The 12,034-nt window shown below is 57.9% G+C and overlaps 1 protein-coding gene across 4 annotated transcripts in view; it reads left to right on the forward strand.

The window, feature by feature from the left end:
- Positions 1-12,034, forward strand: part of ECE1 (endothelin converting enzyme 1) — a 105,796-nt gene that overhangs the window by 36,016 nt on the left and 57,746 nt on the right. For 3 of the 4 annotated variants that reach the window (XM_075906542.2, XM_075906541.2, XM_075906543.2), the window contains exon 2: positions 7,577-7,663. In XM_075906542.2, the coding sequence (XP_075762657.2) occupies positions 7,577-7,663 (87 nt within the window). Of the gene's footprint in view, positions 1-7,038; positions 7,307-7,576; positions 7,664-12,034 lie in introns of those variants that run through there. The other variant, XM_075906540.2, reaches the window with a different exon arrangement.

A 12,034-nucleotide genomic window follows, 5' to 3' on the forward strand; every position in this document is an offset into this window, starting at 1 on the left:
GGCCGATGAAGTTGTTGACACTGAGCTGGTTGCAGGGCCCCGAGGTGCGGGGGACACACCGAGGGGGTGGCTCTGCCCCCTCTTTCTGCCCCCCCAGTCAAGTTAAGTTTGTTCCTGCTCCTTGTTCAGCAGGAAACCAGCCGTCACTTTGGATGGCACAAGGGAATGTCCCCACTTCTGTCCCAGCTCCTTGCCCTGTTCCTGCGGGGCGTCAGAGTCTGAGTTTGGTACCCTTCAGGGCAGGCTCCAGGGGCAGTCCCACAATAGTGCCCACTGGGAATAAAAGACTGTCCCTCCCCCACAGAGGTTGTAGGCAGATGGGAAACCGAGGCACAAAGTGAGTCGCCCAAGGTCAGGCTGGAGGCAGAGCCGAGCTGAGGAGCGCAGGCTGGGGCCCCGAGTATGCCCGGTCCAGCAGGCCACTCTATTGGCTGTGTCAGGAGGAGGCAGCATGGAGCTTCCGGGGGCCGTGTTGCTACCACTGTCCTGTCCAGCGGGCTGGCGTGGGCGAGCCTCCCGAGTCCAGCAGGATGGAACCGTGGAGCTGCACAGAATTGCCCCTCCATGGGCAGACGGCCTGCAGCTGTCGGGTTCTCACGGTAGCCCAGCTCAAAGGGCCTTTTTGCCCCTCTGCAGCAAAGCAGCTTGGGGGAGGGTCTCACGGCTGGGTTTGTTTGCGTCACACGAATCTCAGACAACGGCCAGCGACGCCCGCCCTGCTGGTGCCAGCCACAGAGACAGTGAGGGAGGGAAGGAAATGGTAAGGGACAGATAAGCCCAGCTGGAGGTTGGCTGTATGCAGCGGGCTACAGAGATGCACTAGAATGGGATGGGCTGGGGGAGAGGAGGAGGGGGTTGCTGCCTTCGCTGGAGGTCAGGCTGGCTGCAGCAGCCGGGGATAGGAGAGGCCCCCTCTCACCTGTTTGCACCCCCCCCGGAACCCGAAGGCCACCTGTCTCTGCTCCTGGCTGTGCAGCACCTAGTTAATGTCCCCCTGGAAGAGCTAATGGACCCGTCCCAGCGCTCGGCTGGCAGGAATGCCTCCGAGATGCTGAGCGGGTGCTGCTTTCCAGACAGCAGCGTGGCTCAGGCGTGGCTCCAAGCCCTCCTGGAAGCACGAGGGTTCCCTGCTATTACAGAAACAGCCTGTTCGCTTTGAGTTCTCGCAGATGCCAGGCTTGTCCGTGCAGAGAAGTGTGCAGGTGGGGGAAAGGGGGGTAGAGAATAGGAAGAAAATATCTTATCGCCTCTGTATAAATCCACGGGACGCCCACCTCTTGAATCCTGCATGCAGATGGGGTCGCCTCATCTCCAAAAAGATCTCTTGGCATTGGAAAAGGTTCAGAAAAGGGCAACAAAAGTGATGAGGGATTTGGAACGGCTCCCTTATGAAGAGAGATTAAAAAGACTGGGACTTTTCAGCCTAGAAAAGAGGAGACTAAGGGGGGATACAATAGAGGTCTATAAAATCATGATGAGTATGGAGAAAAAGAATAAGGAAAAGTTATTTACTTGTTCCCATAACATAAGAACTAGGGGTCACCAAACGAAATTAATGGGCAGCAGGTTGAAAACAAACAAAAGGAAGTTTTTCTTCACACAGTGCACAGTCAACCTGTGGAACTCCTTGCCAGAGGATGTGGTGAGGGCCAGGACTTTAACAGGGTTCCAAAAAGAGCTAGCTAGATTCATGGAGGTTAGGTCCATGAATGGCTGTTAGCCAGGCTGGGTAGGGATGGTGTCCCCAGCCTCTCTTTGTCTGGAAATGGACGACAGGAGAGCGATCATGTGATGATTCCCTGTTGTGTTCACTCCCTCTGGGGCATCTGGCACCGGTCACTGTTGGCAGACAGGACACTGGGCTGGGTGACCTTTGCTCTGACCCAGTCTGTTCTTATGTTCACAGTGTTATGATTATAGCACACGAGTGTCCACTCTGTTCTGGGATAAAAGAGATTTTATTCTGGCCTAATTTTTTTCTAGTTAAACAGAGTAATTATTCTTTCCCAATAGTGTCCACCTGTGGCTTGTATTGGCTTCACTACCGTACTAGAACAGTCCTGCTACTGTTTGCCCGGTGCTGTGCTCGGTGGCGCTCTCTGGGCTGTGTCAGCAAGCCGACCTTTGTGTCCAGACGACGGCCCTGCCGCTGCGCGGGTCCAGCGGTTGCAGTGTGGACGTACCCAGCCCTTGGCGGCCTAACCTCACGGACCGCTCTTTCCGGGCGGTGTGTCGGGGCAGCGATGCCCCCGCAGGCGGCAGGGAAGGCCGGCGCACCCCCTCACGCAGTTGGTTGTCAGGTGCGGTCGCAGTGTTTGGGAGGCAGAGTCTGACTGCGAAAACGGGGCCCACGTGTGCTGGGCTGCTAGGCGTGTTCAGCTGGCACCTTCCGATTCAGCTCTGTGATTCCAAGCAGCTAACCGAGGAGTTTCCCTCTGCGGCCTCAACTCTGCGAGCTCTGTCAAGGCTTGGCCCCTTCTTGACTTCCCTGCAGCTCCGTCCGGCCTGCCCGCCCAGACCCATTCTTGTGTCGTAAATCAGAAACCTGGACTCTCCCCAGTTTCGATTCCAGCCGCACACGGTTCACACGGTTTCCAGAGGCGGAGTCGAGTGACTCCCCAGTCGCCGTGCACACTCGGCTGCACGGCAGGAACGTGGTTCTCTCCGTCAGCAGTGACCGGGTCAGGCCATGCGGGGCCTCTGCCTGCCAGCGGTTTGCAGGGAGGACCCCAGTCCCCGCCTGAGGAATTAAAACCCAGGTGCAGAAGCCTGCAGGGGGCTAAGTGGCAGCAGCTGGTTGTTAGAAAGCCTGAGCCAGGGGTTGGGTGGGACTGGCGTGTTGAGTGGAGAACAGGAGCGTTTATGGGGCCTGAGGAAAGGCGGGCAGAAGGGTCTTGGAACATGACAAGCAGATTGTTGTCAAGTTTCCCGGTTAACCCCTTAGCTGCTAGTGCTAGAGCAGCGTCTCAGCCGCACTGGTTCTCCAGTTGGCTGCGATTCCTCCCTGCACTGGAGCCAGGAGTGCTGCTCGGGGTTCAGGGAGTAACAGGGCTTGCAGCCTGGGAGAGACCCCTTCAGAGCTCCTGGGCTCCGTCTCAGCGCTGGGAGGGCAGTGGGGTCTAGCGGGTCACAGCAGGGGGCAGATACATCTGGGTTCTATGTAAGAACATCAGAACAGCCAGACTGAGTGAGACCCACGGCCCAGCATCCTGTCTGGCGAGTCGCCAATGCCAAGTGCCCCAGAAGGAAGGAGCACAGCTGGGAATCGATATCCCCCATGCTCGGCATCTGGCAGAGGTGAGGGACATGCAGAATGTGGTGTTGGATCTTGGTCTATGCTGGCTAATAGCCACTGAGGGACCTGTTCCCCATGAACTGATCTAGTCCTTTTTTGAACCCTCTTACAGTTTTGGCCTTCACCGAATGCTCTGGCAAGGAGTTCCACAGGTTGACTGGAAAAAAATGCTTTCTACTGATGGTTTTAAATCTGCTGCCTATTAATTTCATTGACTGACTGATTCCTAGTTTTTATGTTATTTGAAAAAGCAAGCAATGCTTACTTATGCAGTTTTTCCACATCATTCATGATTTTAGAGACCTCTGTCATATCCCCCCCCCCCCAACAGAAAAGTCACGATCTTTTTAATCCTGTCTCGTATGGAATGTGTTCAGTCTTCTTGTGATTTCTGTTGTCCTTCTCTGTAACTTTTCCAAATCCAATATATCTTTTTGTTTTGAGATGTTGGTGATCAAATCTGCATGCAGTATTCAAGATGTGGGGGTACCACGGATTTACACAGAGGAAATAGGATTTTGTTTTGGTCTTACTATCTATCCCATTCTTAATGAATCCCAATATTCTGATCTCCTTTTTTGACTGCCACTGCCCATTGAGTGGATGTTTTCAGAGAACTATCCACAGTCGCTCCAAGATCTCTTTATTCGTGCGTTCAGCTAACGTGGACCCATCCTTTTGTACGTAAAGTTGGGATTGGATTTTGCCAGGTGTGTGACACCGCATTTATCAGCAGTGAATTTCATCTGCCCTTGTGTTATCCCGTTTGGTGAAACTCTTTTGTAATGCTTTGCCGTCTGCTCTGCACCGAACTCTCTTGAATACTTTGTGGATCATCTGTGAATCTTGCCAGCTCCCTGCGTTACCCTTTTTCCAGATCACTTAGGAATGTGTTGAACGGCCCTGGGCCCAGTACGGCTTTGGGGAGACACCACTATCCACCTTTCCACTCTCACCAGTTATTCCGACCTCATTTCTTATCTTTGGCCTGGCGGGTCTGGCAGGGCTTTCAGGAGCATCTATCGCTGGGCTACTCGACCCGTGGCCCGTTTGTTTGCGGCCGCAGGGCTGTTTGGGTTTACGCAGAGTCCAACACGTGGCCTGCGGCCGGGATCCTTTGAACGTGGCCTCCATTGGGAACACGCTCTGCAACAGCATGGGACCTCCCAGGTGGGGTGAGCAATGAAAGACGCAAGCAGATGGGCTGGCTGGAACAGACGAGTGCAGGTGTCAGCGTTTCTAGCCCCCGGAAAGAGGTGCCGGGAGCACCAGGGCATTGTGGGAAGTGCTTTGTACTCATGCCCGACAGTGTGAAAGAAGCTATTTGCATATATTTGCATGTCTATGCAACCACACTTAAGCTGTGACCCTCGGCATGTGCTGTGAGTATCATAGTGGCCCCCGGGGCTCCTAAAGTTGAGTAGCCCTGCTCTAACAAGTCTTAATTTGCTTTAGTCTTTTGTTATCTTAGTCACCCTGCCCCTGTGCATAAAGCAGCAGCTGCTCCCTGCTTCTGAAGTCCGCAGGTCGGACACTCCGGCTGCGTTGCAGTTCAGAGCAGGGATGTGAAAGGTTGACTGGTAAGCATCACCTTGAACAGTTCCAGTTAAACGTTAGTGGGGGCTGGAGCAGCTGCCCACCTACCCCATCTGGAGGCTGGGTACCCCACCGGCCTTGGCAGGCGGGGGAGGGGGAACAGTGCCTCTGCGTGTGTCCCCTTTAATCAGTTAAACATAATGTTTAACCGGTTAACCAAGTAAATGGGATTTTACGTCCCTAGGTAAGAGGGAGCAGGGTGAGTAAACCCCAATACAAAATTCAGGGGGTGCTACAGCCCCCAACCCTCTGAAATCACGCCCCTGGGGTATGTCTACACTACCACCCTAGTTCGAACTAGGGTGGTAATGTAGTCAACCGGAGTTGCAAATGAAGCCCGGGATTTGAATTTCCCAGGCTTCATTTGCATCTTGCCGGGCGCCACCATTTTTAAATGTCCGCTAATGAGGACTCTGTGACGCGCGGCTACACGCGGCATGGAGTAGGTAGTTCAGACTAGGCTTCCTATTCCAAACTACCGTTACTCCTCGAGGAGTGAAACGAGGAGTAACGGTAGTTCAGAATAGGAATAGGAAGCCTAGTCCGAACTACCTAGTCCCTGCCGCGTGTAGCTGTGCGGCACGGAGTCCGCACTAGCAGACATTTAAAAATGGCGGCGCCCGGCAAGATGCAAATGAAGCCCGGGAAATTCAAATCCCAGCCTTCATTTGCAACTCCGGTTGCCTACATTAACCACCCTAGTTCGAACTAGGCGGGTAGTGTAGACATACCCCTGCTTCCCTTCCCCACGCAGCAGCTGGGCTCGGGGCTTTTCCCCCAGCATCGTAGTTGGTTTTTGGAGTTTGTTTGTTTTTTACAAGGACAGGCTTCCCCTGCTCCTACTCGCCCTCCCCGGGTGCTGTCCTGTCCAGGGGGCGGAGGGTTCCCGGAGTCCCAGCCATGGGAGCCACATGGAAGAACTGGAGCTTGACTTGGGTGATTTGGCTGCAGTTAAGCTTCTGTTCTGATTGGCTGGAGCCTGGGTGGGCGGACTCCAGGAGCCAATCAAAAACCAGGAAGCTACAGCCACTGTAAAAGTCCAGAATGCCAAAAACCTGGCCAAGAAGCAAACGGGAGCAAACTCAGCCTGGAACAAGCTGAATTTCCGCCTGAACTGCCATCATTGCAGGGTTTCTGGAGGGAGCTGGGTGTTTTCCTTGCACCTTCCAAGGCCGAGTCGCTATCCTGCTAAGGTGTCTTTAGATGGCTCTGGCGGAGTCGAGGGGATGGGCACACCCTCCCAGGGGGCTTCCCATGGCCATATGTGCCCAGCTGTCTGCCCTTGGTCTAGGCTCTGGCATAAGGGGCCCTTCTGGGGCAGGCCAAGGGGGAAAAGGCGGCGTGGTCAGAATGCTATTGGCCGTTTCTTGGGGTCAGAGAGAGGCCTGGGGAGCAGAGCGAAGTTGGAGCAGGCTGGTGGCTGCTCTGAGCTGTGCCGGGGGCTGTGCTGACCTGCAGGTCGGCCCAAACTGGAGGAGTGCAAAGCAGGCAGAAGGCACCTTTGCCTGAACAATCCTGAAGGCCCCACTCCAGACTCGAGTTTTGCATGGCCTCTTGTCGGCGTGAGGGAGCCTAGGCCAGGGCACCAGGCTTTGACCTCAAGAGCTGGAGCCCAGGCTCACCTTACTGGGAGGCTTGGGGTAGAGGCGGGGGCGTCTTGGCTGCTGCTTGGGTAGCTGCTGTCTTTGGTCGACAACAGTTGCCAGCCTTCCTGGGAAGGGAGGAGGTGGCGGTAGGGCTGGAGAAGCTGGGCAGAAGTGGCAGGACCCCTCCTGGGTGGTTCAGTGGAATCCAGTGCGCTACCTTCGTCTCCGAGCCTGGGGGGGGACCCCTCAAAGCTGGGACAGTCCATCCAGTTGGGACATTGTGTCTTGGATCTTTTGGAGGAGGATGGCTGCGAGAGACGTCTGCTCCTCTGGTCATCCCATCCGCCCGGCCTGCCCCGCTCTGGAGCGCAGCCCCGGCGTTGAAGTGAAACGGGCGGGGCTGGGCAGGCAGGAGACGGCGCTGGGGTGGGTGGGGCTGCCTGCGGGGGGGGGGGGGGGCTGGCCTCTGAGCACCCTCGGCGCCTGCTGCGGAATGCAGACCTCGCTTTACTTCCTGGTCCCTGCCTCCCTCCCTGCTCTGTGTTTTGAAATGTGCATGTCTCATGTTCCCAGGCTGAGGCAGGCAGCCCTGCTCCGCACAAGCCTCCTCTTCCCCTGGAGAGAGCAAGTTTACTTAAGGCCAAGCAGAGGGCTGCTCGGAGCCATGGGGGCGGAGGGCCGGGGCAGGGCTGGGCCGGCTTTCCTGTGCTTCTGGGAGTTTCTTCAGATTAAATTGTTCAGCCGCTTGATCTCTCAGCCGCTTGGATTCAGTGCAAGGGAGGACGAACAACCGGCTGGGGGCCGCTGTCCCAGCCAGAGTCTGCTGCAGGTGTTGCTTCGCTTCGACTTTCTGGGGAGGGTCGGCCGAGCGGATCCAGGTCCAAAGGGGAGGTTGCCCCGATTGACCTTGGTCAGACAGCTCCAGAGTCACCAGCAAAGAGCGCAGGAGATGGGGATCCAGCCAGCAAGGGCTGAGCAGCCCTGCTCGCAAAGCGCTGGCTGGCTGGCCGGCCCGCCTCCCGCCAGCATCCCTGGGGGCCTTTAACTGCACCGTGCCATGGAGACGCTAAGGGAGTCTGTTCTCCATTTGACGTTTCAGATGTCCACCTACAAGCGGGCGACGCTGGACGAGGAAGACCTGGTGGACTCCATCGGGGAGGGAGACGTTTACCCGAATGGAATCCAGGTAGGAGAGCCAGTCTGTGCCGCTGCGCTTTGCAAGCAATGTGACTGTATGGTCATTGCAGACACAGCCACCCCTCCCCCGGGGCTGTCCTGCCACCGGACAGCGAGCAAGGGGCGTGTCTAGGGCGCCGGCGCCTTGCTGAGGGGAAGGAACGATGCAGGGGGTCAGAATGGGCCCCTGTGCCCTCCTCTGCCTTGTGACCCTTCATGCTGCCCCCCGGACTGGGTGCCTCTCTCTGGGTTGCCTCCTGACTGCATGCACCTGGCCTGCTCCCGGGGCCGCCGCCCAAGTAGGGAAAAGGGCCTTCCTGTTTACTCCTGGCTGAGGGTGTGCCTCTTGCTATGCAGACACCTGGCCAGGTAAGGGAGAGCTTGGCTCCGAGGCAGCGGGCAGGGACGCTGAGCCTGGGCACAGTCTGACTGACTTTCAACGGGCAGTTTTTGCTTTTGGGATTTGCCCTGGAAAATGGTCTCTTGAATTCTCCGTCCCACGCCGGCACCTCCGGCCCAGCCGTGCTGGCCCAGGGCCGAGTCTCTCGGCAGCCGGGAGCCTGAGAGATAGTGACTTCAGCACAAAGGCGTGGGGCTGACTCCAGCCTGGGTGTGACTCCACCGCATCTGTGGTATTCCAAAGGGCGCTGCCCTGCCAGGTGCCCCAGGGAAAAGCCGGGAGAGGCTGCGCCAGAGAGGTGACGAGGTGAGAACTAGAAACCCTCATGAGTTGGCCCCCCTCCTAGGGCCCACGCTGGGACCCGACCGGCGCCTGGTGCAGAGCAAAGCCTGCTCCGGGGAGAACTGAGTGTTTTGTCGTGCTGCTTGCCCTCCAGTGCGCTTCCACCCACCCGCCGCGACTCCAAGCCATCTGCCCCGGCCCGCTTAGTCCCACAGGAAATCCTGTCTGCAAGTGCCGAGGCAGGAAGGAGATTTCTGAGGCAGGAGGCTCCCTCACTGCCCAGACAAGGCATCATAATATCCAGGGGCTGGAAGCAGCAGCCAGCATAGCTCAGACTGAAATCCGATGAAGTTTTGTAACAGTGAAGGCAATTGGCCATCAGCACAGCTCGCCAAGGGATGCCATCCATTCCCTGTCCCTTGGTGACGTGGGCTCCTGCTGGGATGTAGCCTCAGGCGTCACGGGTGAAGTTCTGCACCCTGGGCTCTGCAGGTGTCAGACCGGACGATCCGATCGTTCCCTTTTGCCTGAAGAGCCCTGAGAGCAAGGCCTTGGTGCCTTGGCCTGGCACAGGCCAGCGGACCCTTCCTCCGTGTGTGTCTGCGAGCCCAGGCCGGTCTCCCTTTCAGCTGCACTGCGATGCGGCCCTCGCAGACTTTCCTGCTCCCTTGAAATCAGCGGAGATTGGCCGCCACACATCCAGCTCTGGGATTTGCAAGCAAACCCCTCTCGTGTCTGCCCTGTGCTCCCTGGACTGGGCCCGCTGGGATCTTGCTGAGCACACGGTACGCGCCACTCCTGTCGCTCCAAGCCCTGAATCTCCCGGTCTGAGCTGAACGGCATGGGGCGCGTACACGGCCCTGGGCGACGCCGGGGGAGCTTTGTGAGTCCAGAGGGTCCAGATGCTGTTGGGGATTCGGTGTGCAGGGCTCTGTATCGGCCATCAACTGCTGCTGCAGGGGATGCTGGGAGACCAGTTCGGCTGACCCTGGCCAGCTGTGGCTCTGCCGCGGGGCTTTTATTGCGGTGTAGACATGCTCTGGGATCCCTCTCACTTCTTCTGCTCTTCGGTAGCATGTCTCATCCCAAAGCATTTTGCAGCCTGCCTGACCCAGTCCTGCTCCTGCTCAAGTCCAGGGCAAAATTCCCTGCGCGCTTTTCCATCCACACAGCGTGGAAATGTCTTTGTGCAACACACGGCAGCCTCTGGAGCGGACGCACAGTCCTCGTGCTTGGCATAGTGTTACTCAGAACAGGAAGCAAAGTATTCTGTGTCCCACGGACACTTCCCGGGGGCGTTGCAGCTGCCAGAAAGTTACTGGCATTCGACACATACAGCAAAAAGGGGGGAACATGTTGCAGCGCTAAGCGCCGCCATCTTGGATTTCTCCCCACAGCCCTTCCGTGACTTTGTTATTCAGGTGGAGCAGGGCCAGGCTGGGCAGCGTCGATTTCTCCATCCGAGCTGGCTGAGCTCCAGTGCGTCCCTATAACGCCTCAGTCGTAAACAACGGTCTGCAAATGGGCAGGAGACGAGGTTCATTGGAAGCGTTTTGCCAGCTAATGGTCCGGGCTGGTAACGTCCCCTTTGGAATGGGGCCATGGTGCCAGGGCTAGCACCTGACCCTCAGGTCTGTAAGCTTTGTGCGACAGCCGTGGTGTGTGTCTCCATGCAGCACCTTGCACAAACGGGCTGTGATCCTGACTGAGGCCTGTGGGATGTGCCAGTTGCACAAGCGTTTGCTGAAAAGCACTGAGCCAGAGCCTCGCTTTGCACAGCGCTTGTGGGAGCCTCCTGCATCACCGCATCCCCTCGCGCTGGCAGGGCCCCTCCGTGAATACGCGCTCCAGGAAAGCGTTGGCCATGTCCCCCCTCGCCCCAGGCCTGCCCCACAGCAGCTCTGGGTGTTAAGGCCCCTCCGGGTCCGGCTTGTTGCTCAAACTGGAGAGAGTTAGGCCGCTAGTTCGGGAGTGCCTGTTTCAGTCCTGGTGCATCAGCCAGAGTGGCAGCTGACGACACCGTCTGCAGCTCTTGGGTGTCCCAGTCCCTGGCTGAGGGTTAGCCAGGCCTGGCCAAGCTACTGGAATCGCTTCACTGAGATGGCTGCCTCAGAGGGCCTGGCTGCTTGCTGTGCCTCTTCACTGGTGCGTTCTGTGTGGCCATCCGGGTTCCTGTGGCCTCGTCTGTGGTCTGCTTCCCTCACCCTCATCGGCGCCAGCCCCGTTCCTTGGGGACTCGTGTTGTCTGACCTTCCTCCTGCCCATCCCTCCCTGCCCTCGCCCGCAGAGCTTGAAGCCTCGTGCAGCTGCAGCGGGAGAGAGGCCGAGTCCCCGTCCCCCGGCCTGCCAGCCCCAGCCCCTCTCCCCCTTCCTTGCCCCAGCCCCGCCCCAGACTGTGCACCGGGGGAGAGGCACCTAACCTGCAGCCCCACTGCCCCGGCGGGAAGGGACACCTCTCCCTCCCAGCCCAGGTGCTGCTGCAGGCAGAGGGAGTGGGGGAGGGGAGAGTCTTTTCTCCCCACTGTAGCCCTGGGGCAGCCCCACCCTGGAGCCCAAACCCCAGCCAGAGCCCCCACGCCCCGCCCTGGGCCCTTTCCCACACTGCAGACACCTCCGCCCCGCCCCCGGCCCGTGTCCTTTGTGGGGTGTCAAACGTCTCCACACGGGTGCCCATCGCACAATGCACTGCGCGTGTGGGAGGGGGGAGGGGTCACTGGCGGGAGCGCGGTTTTCACAACCGCCCCTGCCCCGCTGGGCGCTCAGACCAAGCCAGGGAGGATGTGGCGGAGGCCAGGGAGGCTGGGCTGCTTGGATTCAATCATGCAGAGGTGGATGTGCTGCAAAATCCTGTTTCTTCATCGGTGGCCAAACTCTGTAGGGGTGGGGGAGGGGAGCCGATTTCAGGGCCCTGGTTACAGTTCTGGTTTCATGTGGCACACAGTGACAAGTCACACAGTTGTAGAAACACGGCCGGGGGGGGAGGCAGAGACCTCAGGAGTCCCTGAGTCCAGCCCCTGCCCAAAGCGGGACCAACCCCAACTCAGTCGTCCCTGCCAGGGCTTGGTCAAGCCGGGACTTAATACCCTCTAGGGATGGAGATTCCACCCCCTCCCCAGGGAACCCAGCCCAGCGCTTCCCCACCCTCCCAGGGAAATAGTTTTCCCTAATATCCAACCTAGACCGTCCCCACTGCAAGCCGAGACCATTGCTCCTCGTTCTGCATCTGTCACCACTGAGAACAGCCTTTCTCCAGCCTCTTTGGAACCTCCCTTCAGGAAGTTGAAGGCTGCTATCAAATCCCCCCTCCCTCTTCTGCAGACTAAACAAGCCCAAATCCCTCAGCCTCTCCCCATACACCATGTGCTCCAGCCCCTCATCATTTCTGTTGCCCTCCTCTGGACCCTCTCCAATAGATTCACACTTTTCTATAGTGGGGGGCCAGAACTGGACACAATACTCCAGCTGTGGCCTCACCAGTGCTGAAGAAAGGGGAATAATCACTTCTCTGGATCTGCTGGCAACGCGCCTCCTAATGGATCCTAATCTGCCATTCGCCTGCTTGGCTACAAGGGCGCCCTGGTGACTCATCTCCAGCTTCTCATCCACTGTCATCCCAAGATCTTTTTCTGCTGAACTGCTACTGAGCCAGTCAGTCCCCAGCTAGTGGCAGTGATGGTGCTTGGCATTCTTCCATCCCAG

Source organism: Pelodiscus sinensis, chromosome 24 (assembly GCF_052426305.1).
Source record: "Pelodiscus sinensis isolate ZL-2025 chromosome 24, ASM5242630v1, whole genome shotgun sequence".
In the NCBI taxonomy this organism is placed as follows: Eukaryota; Metazoa; Chordata; order Testudines; family Trionychidae; genus Pelodiscus; species Pelodiscus sinensis.